General features: G+C 36.4%; 1 protein-coding gene across 5 annotated transcripts in view; it reads left to right on the top strand.

Annotated features, from left to right (window-relative positions):
* The window catches only part of TMEM196 (transmembrane protein 196), a 349,550-nt gene that overhangs the window by 259,439 nt on the left and 65,565 nt on the right, over nt 1–24,546 (top strand). For 2 of the 5 annotated variants that reach the window (XM_060414955.1, XM_060414954.1), the window contains exon 1: nt 22,146–22,745. The exons of the other annotated variants lie outside the window; for them this stretch is intronic. In XM_060414955.1, coding sequence (XP_060270938.1) covers nt 22,599–22,745 — 147 coding nt within the window. In that variant the 5' untranslated portion in view covers nt 22,146–22,598. Of the gene's footprint in view, nt 1–22,145; nt 22,746–24,546 lie in introns of those variants that run through there. 5 annotated transcript variants of the gene reach the window in all.

Here is a 24,546-nt window from a genome sequence, read left to right as displayed (position 1 = left end):
AATTGAACACATAATCAGTAACAGTAATTATTTAATAACAACAAAAGTTAGGCAGTATAGAACATTTTGGCAACCTGTTGGGCAGTATCTTTCACAGATGAATATTTGTACAAGCTATCCCTCATTAATCCCATTCCAGAAGACATCTGTATGTGTATATATGGGTGTATCTCTGAAATGGGTACATATTTCAGCAAATGGCATATACTAAAGTGTTCATAATAGTGCTATTTGTTATAGCCCAAAACTAGAAATTCCCAAATACCCATCAAGAGTGGAGTGGGTAAATAAATTGTGATGTCTGTATAATTTATGGAACAGCATATAGCAATTGGAATAATGATATAGAACTACATGTAACAGTATGGATGAATTTCATGAATATAATGCTAAGTTAAAGAAGTCAAATATAAAAGAGTATAATATATGATTCTGCTGATGTGAAGTACAACAGTAGGCAAAAATGTGTGTTGGTAGAAATCAGGGTTCTGGTTACTTTGAATTGTTACTAGAAATGGGCATGGAGGAGCTCTGAGGCTCCTGGTCTGGGTGTTCAATTGGCAAAACCCTATTTGTCTGTACATTTTAGTGCACTTTTCTCTTTGTATATTACACTACAAAAAATGTTAAAAACACAAAAGAAACTATGAAGTCATATAAAGGTCATTGCATATATGGACGCTTTCAGTATCTAGCTATAAAAACCTGAGCTACTTGAGTTCTGAAAGGGAATACACCCATTTACAATATATTACAAGGTTATTATAAAGAGTAAGTGAAATATACAAAAGTATCACAAAGAAAGTTATCAATATTAACCATGGCTACCTTTGTAACAGGCTTCAGACTGCTGAACTGTCAGTATGAGTGATGTGGTGGCAAAATGAGTAGTATATTGCTCGCTTTCAATTACTTCCTATAGTCTTTATCCAGATAATGATTATCTCAAGCTCAGTAATCAAGAAAGTTCCATTTTTATGAGTTTGTGTCACTTGGCATGACTGCCAAGTGGTCATAAAATGAAATAAAATAAAATATGCTTTCTCATGGTGTCAAAGAATGCCAGTACTATTTTGGGCACTGTGTCATGGTGAGAGGATTATTATCACTTTCAACATGACTGTGTCAAGATTGCACCTGAAAACTATTTTTTTTTTCTTTTTGTACCTCAGGAGCCTCTAGAAGTAGAGCAAGTGGTAGGAAGCCTAGGAAATATGAAGTTCCACGTCTGTAAGAAAAAGGAAAAAAAGATGATAAATTAAAATGCATATAGTTATGCTTTTCCAGTGAGAATGCACATAGTAGCTTATAAATATGGGAAAGGTATAAATTCTAAAAGATAAGGTAAAATAAGGATAAGGGCTTCCCTTGTAGCTCAGTTGGTAAAGAATCTGCCTTCAATGCGGGAAATCTGGGTTCAGTTCCTGGGTTGGGAAGATCCCCTGGAGAAGGAAATAGCAACCCACTCCAGTATTCTTGCCTGGAGAATCCCATGGACAGAGGAACCTGACAGGCTACAGTCCATGGGGTCACAAGAGTCATACACGACTTAGCAACTAAATCACCACCAAGATAAGGATAAATGATTAAAATGAAGTGTAAAAATTCTGTCTATGAGTGCATGCTAAGTTGCTTCAGTCATGTCTGATTCTTTGCAACCCTATGGACTGTAGCCCGCCCGGCTTGCCATTCCCTCCTCCAGGGGATCTTCCTGACCCAGGGACTGAACCCGAGTCTCTCATGCCTTCTGCATTGGCAGGTGGGTTCTTTATTACTAATGCCACCTGGGAAGCCCCCTATCTTTGAGTAGTAGGATATAATTTTTTTAAAGAACAATTTAGGTTTAACACAAAAGTCTCCTTAGAGCAACAGCAATTCAGCTGAACATACATTTAAGAGAGAAATGTGAGCCCCATTTCTCAAGACAGTCCCACAGAAGCAGCCTAGGCAGACAGAGGGTGTTATGGGGAGTAACTTCCTGACAAGAACTTAGTTTGGTCTAGCATAGTTTTTGTTTTTTCCTTATCAAATGATTATTTATGAAAATATTTATAGAGTGTAGATCATTTTTTAAATTTTTAAACAATTATATTGGAGTATAGTTGATTTAAAATGTTATGCTAATTTCTGCTGGGCAGCAAAGTAAATCAGTTATACATGCACACATATCCATTCTTATTTCCTGTATATGTCATTACAGAGTATTAAGACAAGTTCCCTGTGCTATACGTTAGTTGTCCATTTTATATACAGTAGTATGTATATGTCAATCCCAATCTCCCAGTTTGCCCCCCCAACCCCACCCCCCAGTAACCATAAGTTTGGGGCTAGCATCTTAAATACTGAAATTGGTCTAATTTAAACATATACTAAGAGATGCCAGAGTTTGGATATATTTATTTTGCCTTTAATTTGTCTTGTTTCCAGTTATTTGTCTCTCAGTGGGAAGATAAGAAAGATAAAATATCTGTATTATGGAATATGTTAATGTATCTCTGTTGTGGCATTAAAACTAATGATTTTTTTTTAAGTTTGGGGGGGGAAAAGCATAGGTCTTTCTGTTCTATTCTCAGCTCATAAAACAGTGCATTGTAGGAAGGCAGTAAATATTTTTTAGATAAATGATGAAAAGATTGAACATAGAAGGTAATACATATACCTAAATTATGTTCAGTATTTAAATAGAAAATGGACAAATTATTAGGCCATGCCAAATTCAATTTTTCACGCCATATTGAATCCTAGATTCTGTTAGGGTATTTAAGTGCCATGGAATAAGTTCAATCCTTATATATTTGGAAATCAATTATTTAGTCTTTTTTTTTCCCCCTTAAATCTCTTTAAGGTCAAAGAGTAGTACCGTATTAGATTTCCTATTTAGAAATAAAAAAATAACAAGAATTTCTGTTTCTACCAAGCTCTACTTACCAAACCTTTTTGTGAATATTATTGTCTACATAAATGTATAAACAAAACCATGCTAGGTAAAATAGACAAGTTACTATTTTTGCTGGGATACCTCATGAAGGAAATCTGTTTTGCCAGGATTCTTCTGAATCTCCTTCTGTGAGCAAATGCTTATAATGCGTTTACATTAGATATATATAATGCAAAGTATCATGGTAACACTCTAAGACCAATTAATACCTTATGCGACAATTAAATTCTCATAAAAGAAGCTTTAGTTTACTCTTTTGCTGCCTTCTGATTTATAAATAGGTATGATCATTCTCCTCAAAACTTATATGTAAGAAATATCACAATGTACTTTAATTCATACACTTTGACTTTCATCACTATTGCCAGAGTTTCTAATAACACTCATTATGGTGGAGGGCTAGGGAGAGATTTTTGTTTTTTCCAAAAATTGTTGTGTAAGAGTTCAAGAGACCATACACAATTCAGAAAACTGAAAAATCATTTTGTCCTTCATTCATCATCTTCTACCCTGAGAAGGTCATTATCCAGATCAACACTTCCCAACCAAGGGTTTCATAAATGTTATGTCCAAAGCCCTAAATATTAATATTTCATTGTACATAATGATTTAACTTTTTTCTTTGCTCCAAGAATAGGACTACCTATAATTCATCCCTGGGAGGACTGACAAAAGATTCATGTCTTGTTAAGCATAACTTTCTTGTTGAGCCATGGCTGGGGAAAAAGTGGTCTGAATCCATGTGGTCTGTTTTAAGCCTATTCCTTGACTACTTACAGCATCCAGTCCTCTCTCAGCCACAGGGGCTTTTCAACATTTCCAAGGCCTCGGTACCAGCAATTGTATATAACAGTGCCATCAGATCTGCCTCTTTCCACCTCTCAGGCCCATTAATGAGCGTAAGGCCCAGGTTTCCTAACTCAGAAATCACTCCTTTATTCACCTTGGCAAATCCAGTCTTCCACAGTCTTTTTTCAACCCTTTCATGGGTTCTCCAGTTCTCACTATCAAAACAAAGCCTCTTGGCTCTGTTGGAGCAAAGGGAGTCTTAAGATCAATTGGCTTTTTTGAGAGAAGAAATAGAAGTTGCCTCTCATTCTTTCTTGAAGTACCTAAGGAGCAATAGGGTAAGATTATTTCTCAGTTACTCTGAATAGACATGAATATCTGAACTGGCTTCATGCTCCTAACTATTCCTTCCAGTATTCTTAAGTTTCAAGACCTTCTTCAACTCATGGCACATAGAGAAAATTATGGAAGATGTATGGCCCATTGGAAGAAAATTAGAGAAGTTGGGGACATCTCTATAGGATTTATTTAAAAACTCATTGCATTTCATTTATATGGCTTCAGTTCAGTCGTTCAGTCATGTCCAGCTCTTTGCAACCCCATGGAATGCTTATTATATGGCTTAATTATGATTAAAAACCATTTAAAGTGTTCGAGAAAATATTACATTTTGAATTTATATAAAATTTCTAGATATCTGACAAAAATTTTATGGAAAATACTGTTGTACCAATTTTTTTTCCGTGACATGTATGCATAATCCCTGATCAAATTTTGCTAAAGTTCAATTTCTTGACAAGCAACTTTATTTGGGTCAGTTCAGTTTAGTCGCTCAGTTGTGTCCAACTCTTCACAACCCCATGGACCACAGCATGCCAGGCCTCCCTGTCCATCACCAACTCCCAGACTTTACTCAAACTCGTGTCCATTGAGTCAGTGATGCCATCCAACCATTTCATCCTCTGTCATCCCCTTCTCCTCTTGCCTTCAATCTTTCCCAACATCAGGGTCTTTTCAAATGAGTCAGCTCTTCACATCAAGTGGCCAAAGAATTGGAGTTTCAGCTTCAACATCAGTCCTTCCAATGAACACTCAGGACTGATCTCCTTTAGGATGGACTAGTTGTATCTCCTTGCAGTCCAAGGGACTCTCAAGGGTCTTCTCCACCACCACAGTTCAAAAACATCAATTCTTCGGCACTCAGCTTTCTTTATAGCCCAACTCTCACATCCATTCATGACTACTGGAAAAACCATAGCCTTGACGAGATGGACCTTTGCTGGCAACGTAATGTCTGCTTTTTTAATATGCTATCTCGGTTGGTCATAACTTTCCTTCCAAGGAATAAGCGTCTTAATTTCATAGCTGCAGTAACCATCTGCAGTTAATAATAATTGTATGTTTTATTTTTATGTGCTTCTAATTTTTATTGAAGTAAAGTTGATTTACAATATTATATTAGTTTCAGGTGTACAACGTAGTGATCTGCATTTTTACAGATAATAGTCCATATAAAGTTATCATAAAATATTGGCTATAAACCCTATACTATATATCTTTACATCTTATATATTGAAAATATATATGCACCCCAATGTTTATAGCAGCATTATTTATAATAGTCAATATATGGAAGCAACCTAAGTGTTCATCAGTAGATGAATGAATAAAGAAGATGTGGTATGTATGTATTTGTGTGTACACACACATACACACACACACACAAATGCAGTATTATACCTCCCCCCCAAGAAAAGAATAAAATTTTGCTATTTGTAAGAGGGATAGTACTAAGAGGGTATTATGCTTAGTGAAATAAGTCAGACAGAGAAAAATAAATACTGTTTGTTTTAACTGATTTGTAAAATCCAAAAAGTAAAACAAATGAATATAACAAAATAGAATCAGATTCACAGACATAGAGAACATACTAGCATCAGATGGGAGAGGGGTGGCAGGAGGAAAAGTAGGGGAAGGGGATTAAGAAGCATAAACTACTAGATATAAAACAAAAGAGATCATTTTAAATCATTACTATAAATGATCATAAATGATAACATTTGTAATGTAAAAATTCTGCATTAATTTCTATAATTTGCAAGTGTACTTTTAAAATTTCTTACAGTAATGTGACTGCTTCTCAAATTCAAGTAGATTTTTTTATATCAAGTATTTTCTAATAATTATCTGTAATTGTAAAACTGCTTTCAACTGGCTTATATGGCACTACAAGGGCACAAGTGCCACCAAAGGAATTTTCCAGTAAACATGAACACACTATGACCTAAAACTGCACCCTTCAAAGCTTCCGCTTGGCCGCCGTTCCTTTTCCCTGATTGTCACCTTGTAGTATTTCATTGATCCTTAGTACCTAAAGTAAGTGTTCCTAGGGAATATGTTTGCACCTGGCCAATTAAATAGATGTCCAAAAGACAGAGCTTCTCCTTTGCAACGCTCACTATCACATGCCATACCAGCAAGTACTGGACTTACTGAATATTCTGCTACGGCTGCAAATGCAGACTCACTCAGCAGTGGGAAATATCCAGCAGTGGGTATGGAAGGTGATGCGTGAACGGAGGAAGGATTTCTATCCAACACCCCACCCTAACAAGCGCTCTAAAGACTGAGAAGACAGATACTTCCTGGCACATAGGTAATACATTTACCATGCTGCAAAGTAGTGAAATACCAGTACCAACCTCTGCCTTAGGGAGTTTTACAAGAGTCACTCTTTCTAACTGTCTCCTCTTTTATTCCTTGGCCTGGTTTCAGTTTCTCAGACCAGCACTATAAAATAAGACTGCAGCTGAATGTTCTACTTTAAAAAAAAATTCAGATTTCTTCTTTGTCTTATATTGTCAAAATGTACTTCTCACCACCTCCAACACCACCTTTCTAGTTCAAGGTTTTATTTACAATTTCAATAGGTTCCAGTTGCTTCCATCTCTACCCCATCCCTCAGTGAATTGTATCTAGTCAGCAGATTAAGAAGCTGATTTTATTAAAATATAAATCATATTATGTCACTTCTTTTCCCAAGAACGCTCAATCTATCCACTTAGAATAAAATGCAAATATCACACAGCCAGGCAGGCTTAAATAATCTAGTCCCTGGCTATCTCTTCGACTTCGTTTCCAGCTGCTTTTCCCCCTAACTCACTAGGTGTAAGCTGTTCTCATGCTTAATGCTCCTTTTCCCCCTTTGTCTACTATACTTTTTCTCCAGTTCTTCCCTGAGTTCACATGCTCAGTTTATATCTCTGATCATGTGTGGCCTTGGGAAGACTATCTAAACTGCCCATTTATCATTTCATTCCCGTAACTTGACTTAATTTATCTGAAATTAAATTTATTTTTCACTATCTGAAATTATATAATTATGTGTTGTTTTGGTTGGTTAAGTCCCACACAGAATGTAAACTGTTTTAGGGTAGATGTTTCTGCATTATTTATGGGATACCCTCAGTGGCTAAAATAGTGCCTGGTACATGGTCAGTTCAGTTCAGTTCAGTCGCTCAGTCGTGTCTGACTCTTTGCAACCCCATGAATCGCAGCACGCCAGGCCTCCCTGTCCATCACCAACTCCCGGATTTCACTCAGACTCGCGTCCATCGAGTCAGTGATGCCATCCAGCCATCTCATCCTCGGTCGTCCCCTTCTTCTCCTGCCCCCAGCACTCCATAATATCAGCTATTGTTCATCTTTAACTATTAACTCATGGATCAGTAAGTACTACCCTGTCCTTTTGCTCAGAAAATGTTTCTGGAATCTCAGCCCATACATAGAACCCCAAGTCAAGATCTGATGTGGGTGTGGAGATGGTAAACTAATTAGAAAAATTCAGAATAAAAATTAATCAAACCTTGAAAAATAATGTGTAATATATTTCTAATTCAGGGCCCTCAAAATAAAGTTTGACCTACTTCTTTAAACTTTCTTTTGTTATGAACAATGCCAATGTCACTGTCTCACCAATCAGTCACACCCAAATGTTTGGTTACTGTTGGCTATGTACAGAGTTCCGAACTAAGAACCATTCCTAAGTGAGCAAGGAAATGTAAAGGCTACCTTTATTCCTCAAGATTTTTTTAATGAAGATACAGGAAATAAAATATTAATTTTATTCATGTAAAAATGGCCTGAGAAATGAACATAACTTTCAGTGTTTCCTTGTTTACTCTAATAATTGGCATCTTTGCTGAGAAAAGATAGTGTTGATGGAGCAGAAAGAGTTTCCTTTGCAATCTCAGAAACTTTATGCTTATTCAACAGTTGCAGCTATAATCTACTACAGTTAAACTCTATCACTGGAGGAATAAACTCTTACATATTATTGGATTTTCCATTTTCCCTTATAATCCCTTAAGGGTTGAGGAATACATTTTGTCAAGCTTTAAAACTTCTGATTAAAAAAAAGATCTTTTAAAATCTGTAATTCATTCCCCTGGCTTCATAAGCTGGGAGTTTTTAACATGACTTCAGTTTCCAAACACTGTCATTTTTAACTTAAGTTTCTAAGTGGAAGTTTCACAAAATGATGTCTTCTGGAGGTTTTGAGATTCACATGCATTTTCCTACCCATGTTAAGTGATCACAGGCTCCTGTGCTTTTTAGTTCCTATTTCTTATTTGTATAGCTTTCCTGATTAAAAATTAATGCAAGTTTTTGTTCCCAAACTGAAAAGTACAGAAAGCATAAAGGAGAAAAGCATAACATCTAAAACATTAGAGTTCTAAGAAAATTAATAAAACTAATAAAAAAAAACAGAGACATTATTTTTCCAACAAAGATCCATCTAGTCAAAGCTATGGTTTTTCCAGTAGTCATGTATGGATATGAGAGTTGGACTATAAAGTAAGCTGAGCACCAAAGAATTGATGCTTTTGAACTGTGGTATTGGAGAAGACTCTTGAGAGTCCCCTGGATTGCAAAGAGATCTGGAGAGTCCATCCTAAAGGAAATCAGTCTTGAATATTCATTGGAAGGACTGATGCTGAAGCTGAAACTGCAGTACTTTGGCCACCTGATGCGAAGAACTGACTCATTTATTTGTAAAGTAAAATAAAATAAAGAAAGAAGGAAAAAAAAAAAAAGAAAACTTACAAAAGAAAAGACCCTGATACTGGGAAAGATTGAAGGCAGGAGGAGAAGGGGACAACAGAGGATGAGATGGCTGGATGGCATCACCGACTCAATGGACATGAGTTTAAGTAAACTCCGGGAGTTGGTGATGGACAGGGAGGCCTGGCCTGCTGCAGTCCATGGGGTTGCAAAGTGTTGGACACGATTGAGCAACTGAACTGAACTAATAAAATTATTGTGTAAATCCTTACAGTGTTTTTTATATTCATATTTTTAAAGAAAATTAGGTTTGTTTACTTATATGATTTTAAATTATACTTCAAATCATATTAATAGCTATTTAATAAATAATGTATGATTTTAATATATGATCTTAATCACTTGAATTATTCTCTTATAATTTTATGATTCTTTATTTCATTATTAGTTTTTAATTGAAAGATTAAGCTAATTTATCTTTTTTCTACAATATTGTTAACATTCTTATAATAAATCTTTTTGATCATCAATGAGTTTTTTATTAGAGTAAAAATGCAAAGGTTATCACTGAGGTAAAGTTTATAAGCATTTCAATTACTCAATATGTATTATTAAATGTCTTTTCAAAATATTGTATCCATCTTTATCTCCATAGTATTTATGAGACTAACCATTTAGCTTTACCCCAGTAACATTAATTACTACTTTAAAAGAAATTTTTGTCAGTCTAACAGGAGAATTAATGACCACTCGCACATTTTGTTTACTATTGAGTCTGAACATTTGTAAAGATGTTAACTAGCCACTTGTGGTATTTCATTTTAGTGTGAAAAGTGCCTGTTCATACACTGTGATCTTTTTAATCAGGTTGTTTTCTTTTCTATTTGAAACGGGTATTTATATGTGGAGAGGAAGACTTTATCATAAATGTTTCACTTTTTTCCCCAAGTAATTATTTTATTTTATCCTAAATGAATCAGTGAAGGAAGCAAGGAGAGGCAGCAGTCACCATGATGATCAGATTATTTTTTTTATAACTAACTATAAGTAGTTGAAGAAGTTGAAGTAGATAATCTTGGAAAAATAACATTTTATCTCAGTTCTTCATCAATTCTTTATTTTAAGTTATCACATATTTGTTAAACAGGTATTTATTATTTATTTGTTCAGTATGTTTACAAGTTAGTATCAACTCAAAATACAGCAAACAACCATTGATACAGTAAAATATACACCCAAATCGCTAGAATACATAAGATGAGGCACTGGTCAGATACTCTGGTTGTAAGATAGCCGAACTGGACAGGATTCTCTTAAAACCAACATTGTGATTATAACTATAAATTCCTCATTTGGGGGAAAATAAAAAGATTAAAAACTGTTAAGTCTTGTGTCTGCCCAGGAACTACTCAGATAGGCATGTATTTTGAGGGAAATGCAAAAAGCTAAAAGAAGGATCTTACACATGGTGATAAATCAAGTGACAGGAATCTGGAAATACAGAAGCAGAAGCAAGAGACTTAAATGAGCAGAGCCTTGTTAAAAATGCCAAAGACAATAAAAATTGCATCTTTAGGAATGTTCAGAACAAGAAAAATGAGGCCAGAATAGGCCCATTGCTTGGGGATATGACATACGTAATACTAGAAGGGACAGCTAATGCATGGGATGACAGAGGGTTCAAAATGATCTCTACAGGAAAAAATAAAGGGCCAGAGCTAACAGGATGAAATTAGATAGTGATAAACAAATCAACCTGTCCTTAGGTTAAAAAAAATCAACTGTACAAGTGTAAGATTAGGGAAACAGGAGAGTCTATAGGAAAAATATTCGGGATTCTCATTCTTTGAAAATTAAGTATGAACTGTTCATTCAGAATGCAATCAGAAAGTGGCCACAATCATTGTAGGGCACATTTACAAAAATACAGAACCACAGAGATAATTATCCTTCAGTACTTAGCCCTTATAACACACCTGTGTTTTTTCTTTTCTGTTTTTTTTTTTTTTTTAAACATAAGTGTTTTTACTCTAGAGAAACAGGGACAAGTTAAGACTCACTAGTATAGGTAGAGAATGGACTTGTAGACACACTGAAGGAAGGAGGCAGCGATGTATCGAGAAAGAAGTATTGCTGTATGTATTATACACTGCCATGTTCAAAACAGATAGCTAGTGGGATGCCGCTGCAGAGCATAGGGAGCTCAGCTCGGTGCTCTGCAATGACCCACACAGGTGGGATAGATGGAGAAGGAGGGAGGCTCAAAGGGGAGGGATATATGAATACTGAGAGCTAATTCATATTGCTGTAAAGCAGACACTCACACAACATTATAAAGCAATTATCCTCCAATTAAAATCAACTTAATAAAGGACTCAGGATCAGTGATCTGGACCACTTCCTATGATCTTTAAGGAACTTAGAAATTTCTCCTGTAAATGTTGAACAAATTTTCACAAGGCATGAAAATTGTCAACTATTTGAACACCTGTGATAACAAAAATATGTTTTACATGTTCTCTGTTTTCCAAAAGATAGAACTGAGCGCCATGGATGGAATTCACAAAAATATAAATAGAAAAAAAATACTTAGACTTTTTAATGCAGTGTGTTCCTAGTCACCAGAAGAATTAAGAGGAGGTCAGAAATGTGGTAGAAAGGATTTAAATATAGATGTAATCTAACAAGAGGGATTCTTATGGTCCTATCAAACCTATCATTCTGTGCTAGCACAGATAAAAAATAATAATAAAATACACAGACAATAAAATAAAAATAATTCTATTTTTTAATTTCTGGCTGTGTTGGGTCTTCATTGCTGCACGGGCTTGTCTCCAGTTGCAGTGAACCAGGGCTACCCTCCAGCTGGGGTGTGCAGGCTTCTCATTGCTGCTGGCTTGTGTTGTTACATACAGAGCACATGCTCAAGGGCTTGCAGGCTTCAGGAGTTGGAGCACATGTGCTCAGTTGTGGTTCCCAGTCTCTCGAGTGCAGGCTCAATACTTGTGGCCCATCGGGGTAGTTGCTCTGTGGCATGTGCGATCTTCTTGGACCAAGGAGTCTCCTGCATTGGCAGGTGGATTCTATACCACTGAACCACCAGGAAAGTCCTAGCCTACTTTTTGTATTTTTTTAATGTAACCTAATAGCTTGCTCTCATCAGTTTGTCTCTGAAATAATTATATAGATAGTTGCTCAGTTAATGAATGCATAACAAAATGATTATTAGATATCTGAACACTCAGAAGTTGTTTAAGAGAGAAACAAAATTCAGAAATAGGTGTGAAAACTGTATTCTGGCAGCAAAACTTAGGAAAACTGCATTTCATTGAACTTCAATAGTGAAGCAGCTGGTTCTTTATGTGGTAGAACAAATCTCAGCAGATTTTATTATCCCTGGTTTATTGATTAGGACAGTCAGTTGATAGTTTTGTTTATTTCTTCTACGTATTTGCTGAGTTTTTCCTCAAATTGTTTTATCAACTGGGTATTTAAAATCTCCAAATATGGTAGAATTTTCCATTTATCTTTTAAATTCCATCCATTTGTCTTACATGATTTGGAAGTCTCTTGTTGGGAGTTTTTACTTTTATGATTGTTATACCTTTGTATTAGTCTATTGCTCTGTAAGAACAAAATAATGCCAAAACTCAATGGCTTGAAACAGCCTTATTATCTCACAGTTCTGGAAATTAGAAATGTGCACACATCTTAGGTGGTTCCTCTCTTGAAGTCATGGTATTGGCTAGGTATGCGGTCATCTCAAGACTTACGTGGTCAAGGATCAGCTTCCAAGATCACTCACTTTGTTGGCAGGGTTCATTCCCTCCTCCTATTGTTGGACTGAAAGTGTTAATTCCTCATTGACCATTGCTCTGAGGTTGCCCTCAATTCCTTGTCTTGTGGGCCTCCCAACGTATCAGTATGCTTTCTTAAAAATATATAATCAGAGAAGGCAATAGAGATTATCATAAGGTGGTAGTCAGAGTCTTTTAAAACCTTGTCACAGAGGTGACATTCCATCATTTTATCAAATTCTATTCGTTAGAAGTAAGTCACTAGGTCTATGGAAGGGGAGTATACATTCAAGGGGAGTGGAATATACAAGCATTGGAATACTAGTAAGCAGAAATCATTGTGGGAATCATTGTCAGAAGCTAACTACCACAATCTATTTGTTAATGTAACTGTTTTATTCTTTTATTATGTCTATTCCTGATTCTGATACATATAACTTTTTTCTCTTATTGCTTTTAAAATGCTCTTTATCTTTGGATTTCAGCTCTTTGACTTTGCCTTGTGCTTTGTTGGTAACATTTTTATGTTTTCTCTGCATATTGATTTAACATCTCAAATATATGATTTTCTCCCTCTCGTAACTGTAAAATTTTAGCCATTGTGTTTTGAAAGATTTTTCTGTTCAATCCTCTTACCCCTTCTTCTAGTCCAGCTATACCTGTTTTTGACCATTTGCTATCATTTGCTATCATTTAGCAAGGTCCTGCACCACCATTTATTTATTTATTTTTTAATTAAATTTTTATTTTTACTTTATTTTACTTTACAAGACTATATTGGTTTTGGCATACTTTGACATGAATCTGCCACGGGTGTACATGAGCTCCCAAACATGAAACCCCCTCCTACCTCCCACCCCACATCATCCCTCTGGATCATCCCCATGCACCAGCCCCAAGCATCCTGCATTGAACATAGACTGGCAATTCATTTCTTACATGATAGTAGAGATGTTTCAATCCCACCCTCTCCCTCTCCCACAGAGTCCAAAAGTCCGCTCTACACATCTGTGTCTCTTTTGCTGTCTTGCCTACAGGGTCATCATTACCATCTTTCTAAATTCCATATATATGTGTCAGTATACTGTATTGGTGTTTTTCTTTCTGGCTTACTTCACTCTGTATAATCGACTCCAGTTTCATCCGTCTCATTAGAACTTATTCAAATGTATTCTTTTTAATGGCTGAGTAATACTCCATTGTGTATATGTACCACAGCTTTCTTATCCATTCATCTGCTGATGGACATCTAGGTTGTTTCCATGTCCTGGCTATTATAAACAGTGCTGTGATGAACATTGGGGTGCACGTGTCTCTTTCTATTCTGGTTTCCTTGGTGTGTATGCCCAGCAGGGGAATTGCTGTGTCATGAGGCAGTTGTGTTTGCAATTTTTTAAGGAATCTCCACATTGTTCTCCATAGTGGCTGTACTAGTTTGCATTCCCACCAACAGTGCAAGAGGGTTCCCCTTTCTCCACACCCTCTCCAGCATCCACTGCTTGCAGATTTTTGGATCGCAGATATTCTGACTGGTGTGAAGTGGTACCTCATTGTGGTCTTGATTTGCATTTCTCTAATAATGAGTGACATTGAGCATCTTTTCATGTGTTTGTTAGCCATCTGTATGTCTTCTTTGGAGAAATGTCTATTTAGTTCTTTGGCCCATTTTTTGATTGGGTCGTTTGTTTTTCTGGAATTGAGCTGCATAAATTGCTTGTATATTTTTGGGATTAGTTGTTTGTCAGTTGCTTCATTTGCTATTATTTTCTCCCATTCTGAAGGCTGTCTTTTCACCTTGCTTATATTTTCCTTTGTTGTGCAGAAGCTTTTAATTTTAATTAGGTACCATTTGTTTATTTTTGCTTTTATTTCCAGTATTCTGGGAGGTGGATCATAGAGGATCCTGGTGTGATTTATGTCGGAGAGTGTTTTGCCTATGTTCTCCTCTAGGAGTTTTATAGTTTCTGGTCTTATGTTTATATCTTTAATTCATTTTGAGTTCATCTTTGTGTGTGGTGTTAAAAAGTGATCCAGTTTCATTCTTTTACAAGTGGTTGACCAGTTTTCCCAGCACCACTTGTTAAAGAGATTGTCTTTACTCCATTGTATATTCTTGCATCCTTTGTTTAAGATAAGGTGTCCATGTGTGTGTGGATTTATCTCTGGGCTTTCTATTTTGTTCCATTGATCTATATTTCTGTCTTTGTGCCAGTACCACACTGTCTTGATGACTGTGGCTTTGTAGTAGAGCCTGAAGTCAGGCAAGTTGATTACCACCATTTATTTTTAAAAGTTTCTATTACTTATGAAAATGAAAGTTGCTCAGTTGTGTCTGATACTCCACAACTCCATGAACTGTAGCCTGTCAGCTTCCTCTGTCCATGGAATTCTCCAGGCAAGAATACTGGAATGGATAGCCATTCCCTTTTCCAGGGGACCTTCCCAACCCAGGTCTCCCACATTGCAGGCAGATTCTTTACTGGCTGAGTTACCAGGGAAGTCTTACTTACTGTAATGTATTATGTATATAATTATCATTATTTGCTTTAAGTATTATTTACTATAATCATTACTATAACTATTATATTAAATACTGTAATTATTAATCACTATAATTACCATAACTATTACTACATCATTTACTATAATTATTAATATTTATTTATCCTTATTCAAACTAACTTACTCTTCTCTGTCATGTTCATTGAGCTTAGCCCTTCCTGTTTTATTTCAAATATTGTAGTTTTTACTTCTAGAATTTCCTTATTTAAATTTATATTACATTTGCTAAGATTTCCTATTTCTCTACTGAAATATTCGTTGGTTAAAAATGTTTTCTCTTAGTTCATTGCAGATAATTGTAAGTCCTGTCTTAAAATCCTTGTCTGTTAGTTTCAACATCTGCTTCATTTTCTGGTCAGACTTGTTTTTTCCTCTCTGTTGAGAGAAAGAAATTTATTTGGGGGTCCATCATATTTTGGATAATGTTTTTTTATCATATCTAGGATAAGAATATTAAGTTGTAAAGATTCTAGATTCTGTGGTTTTTCTTCTGTAAACATTATATCCTTTGTTTCGACTGTTAATTTCTTTTGGCTGTGCTGGAACTGCAGACTCTGTTTCTTGCATGGCAGCTCTGTTTTCAGTACATATTTCTTACTCTATTTGAGACTAAAACTGAGAAAAAATACTGTTCATGGTTATTCTTCTGTGTTGCATTATGATGCTCAGCATTTGTTTGTGTAGGTCTGTTTCCTTCTAATATATTTTAATTCTGTTTGAAGAATATTTCTTTTAATACCTATTAAAGTGAAGATCTCATGTCTTCACTGAGCAAATTTACTAAGCAAATTGTCTCAGTTTTTGTTGCTCTGACAATCTGTTTCTCTTTCACTTTTTATGGTATTTTTGCTGGGAATATGATTCTAGATTAATAGATTTTTTATTGTTTTTAAGTTTCAGTACTTTAAATTATCATTCACTTGTCATCTGGATTGGAAAACTTTAGATGAGAAGCCTGGCATCCTTGCCTCTTTTTCTCTATATATAGTCCATCCTTTTTCCATCCTTTTTCCTGCTTTTAATTTTTAATTCTTACCACTATTTTTCCAGAAATTTGATTGTGGGTGTTTATTCTATTTACAGTTTATTGAGCCTCTTGGATATATGTGTTTGTCATTTACATCAAATATAGAAAATAATTGGTCATTTTTACTTAAATTCATTTTTACATACCTATTCTTCTACAACTTATGTCCATATAACACTTTTTGGAGTTTTATGGATCTCTTTATGAAACATCCTCTTCTCTAGTACTCTGTCCTGAAAATACTGGCGACCTCAGCCTCCAAGAACTCTGCTGTTTGTCCCATGAATTCTGTTAAGATTACTGTGCTCTGCTTCATACTCTTCTTGTGAAACAGCTTGTTAGATGCCTGTAGTCAAACAGACCACAAGAGAAAACCTTGCTTGTCTTCTCACAGGGATTATACTTCTGCACTGTCTCTCGTGCACTGTTTATTTAAATGTATGTGGTAGGAGAGTAAACCCAGGACCAAGTACTCCATACAGGTTAAGAGTATAAATACTCACATTCTTTACTAAAAAGTCAGTATCAGTATAAAATACACAATTGAGGTTTTATACATGCTTAAAATCAGTAATAATCAAAAGATATTTCAGACATAAATGGAAAATTGTGATAAATATAATGCTAAGTACTATAATTTCTCTAATTTTCATAAACACTGAAGTTGCTAGTAGATATTAACACTAGAAGACAAAAGGCAGAAGATAAATTCAGGTTTAATTACCTCTTCTTGAGCTTTATTTTTTTTTAACTTCTTTTTTAAAAATTTATTTATTTTTTTAATTTTAAAATCTTTAATTCTTACATGCATTCCCAAACATGAACCCCCTCCCACCTCCCTCCCCATAACATCTCTCTGGGTCATCCCCATGCACCAGCCCCAAGCATGCTGTATCCTGCATCATACATAGACTGGCGATTTGATTCTTACATGATAGTATACATGTTAGAATGCCATTCTCCCAAATCATCCCACCCTCTCCCTCTCCCTCTGAGTCCAAAAGTCCGTTATACACATCTGTGTCTTTTTTGCTGTCTTGCATACAGGGTCGTCACTGCCATCTTTCTAAATTCCATATATATGTGTTAGTATACTGTATTGGTGTTTTTCTTTCTGGCTTACTTCACTCTGTATAATCGGCTCCAGTTTCATCCATCTCATCAGAACTGATTCAAATGAATTCTTTTTAACAGCTGAGTAATACTCCATTGTGCATATGTACCACTGCTTTCTTATCCATTCATCTGCTGATGGATATCTAGGTTGTTTCCATGTCCTGGCTATTATAAACAGTGCTGCGATGAACATTGGGGTACATGTGTTTCTTGAGCTTTAAATAAGGAAAAAATCCTCACCAGTTTTTTCCCCTTTTAAAGCAGAATTACTCTGTAAAATCCTAACTAAGTCTTTACTTTTAGCCACACTGACTAGAGTATTGAAATATTATATAGGCTTGTAGCACTTTAAGAACTGCTAAATGGTTTGTAATAATTTTATGATTTTTTATTTTTCTTAATTGTGTGTACTGCTTTGGTCACTCAGTACAGGTCTAAGATCACATTAGTACAAACTATAGTTTTTAGATCTTTAATCTTTAGATCAAAGATCTTGTAACTTTTGTGACTTTAGATCACAAAACTGAAAATTTTATAATAGCTTGAACACTTTAAACCAATTTTCAAAATTAATCAGTTTAAATTTTGACCTTTTCATTTACTAACCTTGTATTAAGACTAGACTGATTATTTCAGCAACTTACTTGACCATATTAAGACAGGTGGAATTTATTTCCCAGCTCCTGGATTTTCCTTTATCCATGTATTAAAATTTCTATATATGGCACAGGGAATATAGTCAATAATATTATAATACCTTTGTATGGTGAAAGATGATTACTAGATTTGTGGTAGTCAACTCATAATATAGATAAATGTCAAGTCACTATGTAGTCTGCCTAAAATGTTGTATGTTAACTATAATTTAATAAAACAATTCTATAAATCTAACTTATTTACAAACCTAGACAGCTTATTAAAAAGCAGAGACATTACTTTGCCAACAAAGGTCCATCTAGTCAAAGGTATGGTTTTTCCAGTAGTTGTGTATGGATGTGAGTTGGACTATAAAGAAAGCTGAGCGCCAAATAATTGATGCTTTTGAGCTGTGGTGTTGGAGAAGACATTTGAAAGTCCCTTGGACAGTAAGGAGATCCAACCAGTCCACCCTAGAGGAAATCAGTCCTGAATATTCATTCCAAGGACTGATGCTGAAACTGAAACTCCTATTCTCTGGCCACCTGATGTGAAGAACTGACTCACTGGAAAAACCCTGATGCTGGGAAAGATTGAAGGCAAGAGGAGAAGGGGATGACAGAGGATGAGATGGTTGGATGACATCACTGACTCAATGGACATGAGTTTAAGTGAACTCTGGGAGTTGGTGATGGACAGGGAAGCCTGGAATACTGCAGTCCATGGGGTCACAAAGAGTCGGACATGACTGAGCAACTGAACTGACATAAATCTAATTTGGGTAGATGGGTCTGTGAACATCTCAGAATACTTAAATACTTATTGGCAGACTTAGGTCCTTAAAGAAAGCAATTATGGAGGATTTTTTTCTGATTAGCTAGTAAATTTAATAAGAATTATTTTGAGTTGCAAAATTCATATTCATTGTGTCCTATATGAACCAGAAGGTGGCAAACTTGAGAGTTTTTGTACTATTGCTCCTATTGAGGAAGTATAAGTACTGAATGAACTATATATATATCTATACTATACTCTATATGTAGACGTCTCTGGTGGCTCAGATGGTAAAGCATCTGCCTACAATGCAGGAGACCTGGGTTCAATCCCTGGGTTGGGGAGATCTGGAGAAGGAAATGGCAACCCACTCCAGTATTCTTGTCTGGAAAATCCCATGGACGGAGCAACCTGGTAGGCTACAGTCCATGGGGTCGCAAAGAGTCAGACAAGACTGAGCGACTTCACTTTCACTTTCTTTCATATGTGTATCAGTGGACCTTATGAATAGCTTTTTTGGTGTACCATAGCATAAGAAAAATTAAAACCTCCAATTGTAGAGCCACTGGTGTTAGGATACCAATGTATTTTTTGTCTTTTTGTTTTTCTCTAGATTTATTGTTTTTCCTATAATTCTTTCCCTGATAAATAATTTTGAGAGAGGATGCCGACTGAACCCATTTTTTTGCTATGATTTCCACAAATAAGAGCAAAATGTAATGGTCCTGCGTTTACTTGGAGGTGGAGATCTTTCCAACATTTAAAAGGGCATACAAAATACATTTTGTCTCCCAGAATAAGTAATATAAGATTTTTTAAAAATTCTAATAACATTGATCTTCATGTTTTTAAATATAAAACAGTAATTTGTGGTGATGATTGTTTTTATTTTATTTCTATAAATATTTCCATTTGGGGGTGGATTTTGTTAGTCATATGTAAGTGAGGATGGATTTCTTTCTTTATTTTTATTGGAATATAGTTGATTTACGGTTGTGTCAGTTTCAGGAATACAGCAAAGAGAATCAGGTATACATATATCCACTCTTTTTTAGATTTGTTTCCCCATTTTGGCCATTACAGAGCACTGAGTCGAGTTCCCTGTGCTATCCTAAGATCCTTATTAGTTATCTATTTTATATAGAGCAGTATGTATATGTCAATCCCAATCTTCCAATTTATTCCTCTCACCTCTTACCTACTGATAAGCATGTTTATTTTCTACATCTGTGACTCTATTTCTGTTTTGTAGATAAGTTCATTTGTACCTCTTTTTTAAAAAAGATTCTATGTATAAGTGATATTACATATGTATATTTGACTTTCAAAAAATGAAAATTGGTTATATTCAAACATATGATTAGGCTTTGGGGTTATAAGAAAACACATTTCTACCTATTAAACATTCAAAGACGAAAATTCAATCATAATACATAACATCCTTTTCTTTCTCTCTGGGAAATTCATCCATTGCTAACATTACCTCTAAAAATTAATTTCCCTTCCTGTAAGTTACACTTCTTTTTATATGGCTGCATTAACCAATCTATTTTAGCAATGACTATAAATTTCTCTTTTTGATGGAGAAGAATGAAAAAAGGAAAGCAATGACTAAAGATACACAAAAAGTAAGAGAACCTAGATGTTCCATTATTTCTATATATGAATTGGATCATTAAATGACTTTTGTAAGATTTAAATAAAATAAATTATTCTTCCCTAAAAGAAAAAGCTATATGAATGATTGTTAGTGGACTGAGTGTTTTAAGGGGTGGAAAGTAAATTCACCAATTATTGAAAATACTTGAGTTCTTTTCCAAATACCACAATAACTGAAGACTCTTTAAGACTTATTAAGTTTCTAATACTTTATAATTCTTCCTTCCTTGCTTTTTTTAAAGGAAGAAGATTCCATTTAAAAAAATGGGATATAAATATATCATAAGGAAAGTAAATTATACTGTACAGTTGAATGTAAACAATGAAACAAGTTCTGAAATTTAAGAAATGTAGAACTGGCACTTATTATATAGGTTGTATATCACTCGACTTTAATGTTCCCAGCACTGGAGTTTAAAAAAAGAGGAAAAAACTTCTAATCAGAAGTAACTACTGCTCTAGTCTACATGCATTCAGAGATTCCCTGATCTTGTGCAGTGTGTTCTCAGTTCTCTTTTCTTCTGTTTTCCTTCACTCCATTTCCAAATTCCCCAGAAACCAGTTTTTGAGAACGATGACCCACAAACACTTATCATCCCCCACTCCCCACTCTTTGCATCTTCCTGATAGAATACCTTGGGATTTTTCATGAAATCAAATCAGGAACGTGAAACTGAGCCCAGACTCAGTGATTCCCAGACTTCTAGAGTCCCATGTGCATCCGATTACAAACCCAAAATACCTGAACCATGGCTGGCCCTTGCTCTAAGGATTCTGATGAATGCCAACTATCATAAAGTGTGCAATGAGGCAGATTTTTGTTTTTGTTTTCTTAAAAAAAAAAAAAACAATGTTGTTTCTATTTAGTTCTTAAATGTACACATCTCTTGAATTTGAGTGAGAACACCTGGTCCCAGGCGTGTGGTCTGGTGATGCAACCCAGAACGTGCTCAGAGAGAGTTGGGTCTGCCAGCTGAGGAGGAACCACTGCCACTTCCCTGGAGAAGTGTGGCCCCAACCAACTGCATCTTCCCCACGTTCAACAGGGAGGATGACAGGTCATGGCAGCTCCTTAAAACATGCTGGAGAGTAACTCTTCTTGAGAGGGGAGTTCCTCCGTGAAGGTCCTTTGGAAGTCCTGTTGAATTTAGGAGTCTGTACCTTCTCCATCCCCTTTGCTCTCTCTGCCTTTCTTCACTCACTACGCTCCCATATCACCCCATGTACACGCAAAAGAAAGTTTCACACAGAACGAGCCCCATGTTGACGCAGGCATCACCTCCCCTCCCACCTGGACAGAAGCCCAGGAGGGAGCAAACGGGGCGGGGTGGGGGTGGGTGGGAGAGTGCGAAGGAAGGTATCGCTTGGATCTCTGTGGTAAGGGTCCCCAAGTGGGGCCGAGCAAGGGTCAGTCAAGAGTATTGGTCCTGCACCCACAAATACATCAAGCTTTTCCCTCCTCCGTCAACCTCTTAAATCCCAATGAGGTCACTGCAATGAGAGAGAATCAGATCCAGAGAGGGGGAGAGAAAGACAACGACGACGAGGGAGAAGAAATCCAGACAGGAAAAGGCCATCAGACAAGGTCGCTTTTTCTGGCGACACAGCAACTGTGAGGAGCGTGGTGCTGAATATCATCCGCCCGCTCAGCCTGGGGACCGAGGGACTCGTAGAAGCACTTCGTGTCACCACGAAAACAAAGGAAAGGAGACCCAGCGAGAGGACGAGAGATGCTCTGAGCAGTCCCGCTTAGGATCTGGGGAAGCAAAGCTCATGTGCTTGCGGGGAAAGAAAAGGGAGCCTGAAAGGGTCTCGGAAGCAGAGGAGAGAACGGGATTTCCCTGCGGAGACTTGGGACGCGGCAGAACTCTGGACAGCGCCTCGACTCCGGAGCAGGGCTCCCAGCTCCCTGGCTCCCCCAGGCTTCTGGCTCCTTATTGAAAGCCCTTTCTGCCAGTGTGCTCTCCTCTCCTGGACTCCGACCACCGACCGGGAAAAATCCTTCTATGATCCCTGTCTGAACGTGCCAGGGGTGGAGCAACTCTGCTTCTGACCCGGTCAGGGAAGAGGGTCTCCGGTTCAGGAAATCCAGTCCTTGTGGATAATGCTTCTCTGGTGAAGAAAGAAAAGTTTTGGGGTCTGGTAGCGGGCAGAGGGGATAAGGAGGAGAGTGGAAGGAAGAAGGTGGATGGTCGGCTTCCCTCTCTGACCTGGAAGGAATGATGACCGAAGAAGGATGTGCACCAGCGGCCAGATTATTGGGAGCCTCCTGGTGCTCTCCGTGCTGGAGATAGGGCTGGGGGCGTCCAGCGTGGCAGTGGGGGCGGTCAGCTTCAGCCTGGCCCTCCGAGAGCACAAGCCGCAGCTTGGAGACTCGTCCCCGGTATGGAGCGGGGTGTGTGTACGTTGAGCCATTTCACTCTCTCTTTACCTCTTTACGATGATGGTCAGTGTGCGCGCGCGTTAGTCACTCCCTCCCTGGGGTTGAAAATCATGAATCTCCTCTGGCTTGGGTGTAGGTTCATGTCGCAGGCTATGCCTCTGTATGTTGTCCTTTAATTATTAGTAATTTTTTTTTTTTTTTTTGCTTACCTTGACTTGACACCAAATTAAATGGCTTTGTTTAAAGTTGGGGGAGGGCAGTTTCCACTGGCTGAATCTGCAAAAGCTTGCCCAGTGGGGCTGATTGGGGGAGTGGGGGCGGGGGTCACACCTGTCAAGGGCAGGCTCAGCCTCCATACTTTTACAAGGAAAATCAAAATGAAAGTGTTACATCATTTTCTTATACCACCAACAAGCAAGGATAGAGTTATGCATTTATTTCTCGGTAACAGTGCCCAAAGTACACTAAAGACAACACAGATGTCATAAAGAGAAATATGATGTGAGTATGAAAGGAGGATTTCATCCCAGAAAACACTGCTCTTAATTTTCCCTTTATAAAACTCTTTCATAAGTTCTAGGGAATAAGGTAAACAACAAATGATATGTAGCAACATTCTGATTCAAGAATAACTCAGCTTAAAGAGTAACTAATGGTCAGAGAAAATGTCATAATTTTCTTTAGGTCAGACAGCAGACCCAGGGAGCTTTGAGTTTATTTACTGTGGGTGAATCTCCAGGAAAACCTTAAAGACCCATTCCTTCCACCCAGGATCAATAAAACAACTCAGCACTATTCCTAGTGTGAACCTACTTGTGAAAATCAGTTTTTCTTCTCCCTTAAGTTATATAGCTCTTCTATCCATATCCTTCTGGATCTTTAGCTTGATTCTATTTTGTAAGATAATTTAATAAGATGTTATTCTGTCACTGATAATTAGTATAATTAACAATCATGGCTTAGTTATTTGTGCTTTAGGTATCTGAGAAAAAAAATGATAATGTATGAGTTCAAGAGTAATTCTGAAGCAATTCATTTTTAAGTGAAGTTCTAGCATTCTTTAAACTGGCATAATTATGCTTTAGAAAATTAGTTTTTATACTTTTACTTTTCTAAGTGAGAAGAATGTTTTTAAATTGCAGAAATTAAAAGAAAAATGATATTCAGTTCTAACGCTGGATTCTTCTAAGAATCCTTGTTTTAAATTCAGTAAGTCCCAGCAACCATAAATAATTACCTTTTGCTGTATTATTTTAAATATAAGTATGAAAGACTAAATAAAAGGCAAATCTTAAAGCTAGTTATTTTACATCTTATATGTAGTAGTGATTATTTTGAGAGTTGTAGTTCGAATTATTATGTGATTAAACATAAATAAACTTGAAAACTTCTACCAACTAGTTTTCAAAATGTAATGTCAACATTTAAATCAAGCGGGAGAAAATGTGATCTTTTGGTGGCTTGTGAGGAAGAACACTTAAATAGTCTTCAAATTAATTTCCCTCTGAACTTCAGAAAATTGAATAAGTGAATTTAGGTTGTCTCAAAATACCATTTAAGTATCCAGTTTACCTTCATGAATAAAAAGATGGTTGCATTTGCTTGGGGTCATTTAAGAAAAAATTTTTTTTATTTTTTTCTCTCTTTCTTGGCTATTTACCAATTATCTAGATGAGTTGACATGTGTATGTACAAAAAAAAAAAAAAACTGAAGCAGCTCAGTGAAAAGCAAAATAGTAAAGCACAGTCATTATCATAAATATTTCTTTCTTTTTTAAACATTTTGCTTTGCAGAGTAACC

The sequence above is a fragment of the Ovis aries genome, chromosome 4 (assembly GCF_016772045.2).
Source record: "Ovis aries strain OAR_USU_Benz2616 breed Rambouillet chromosome 4, ARS-UI_Ramb_v3.0, whole genome shotgun sequence".
In the NCBI taxonomy this organism is placed as follows: domain Eukaryota; kingdom Metazoa; phylum Chordata; class Mammalia; order Artiodactyla; family Bovidae; genus Ovis; species Ovis aries.
Note: the sequence above shows the minus strand (reverse complement) of the source record. Positions and strands in the feature narration are given on the sequence as shown.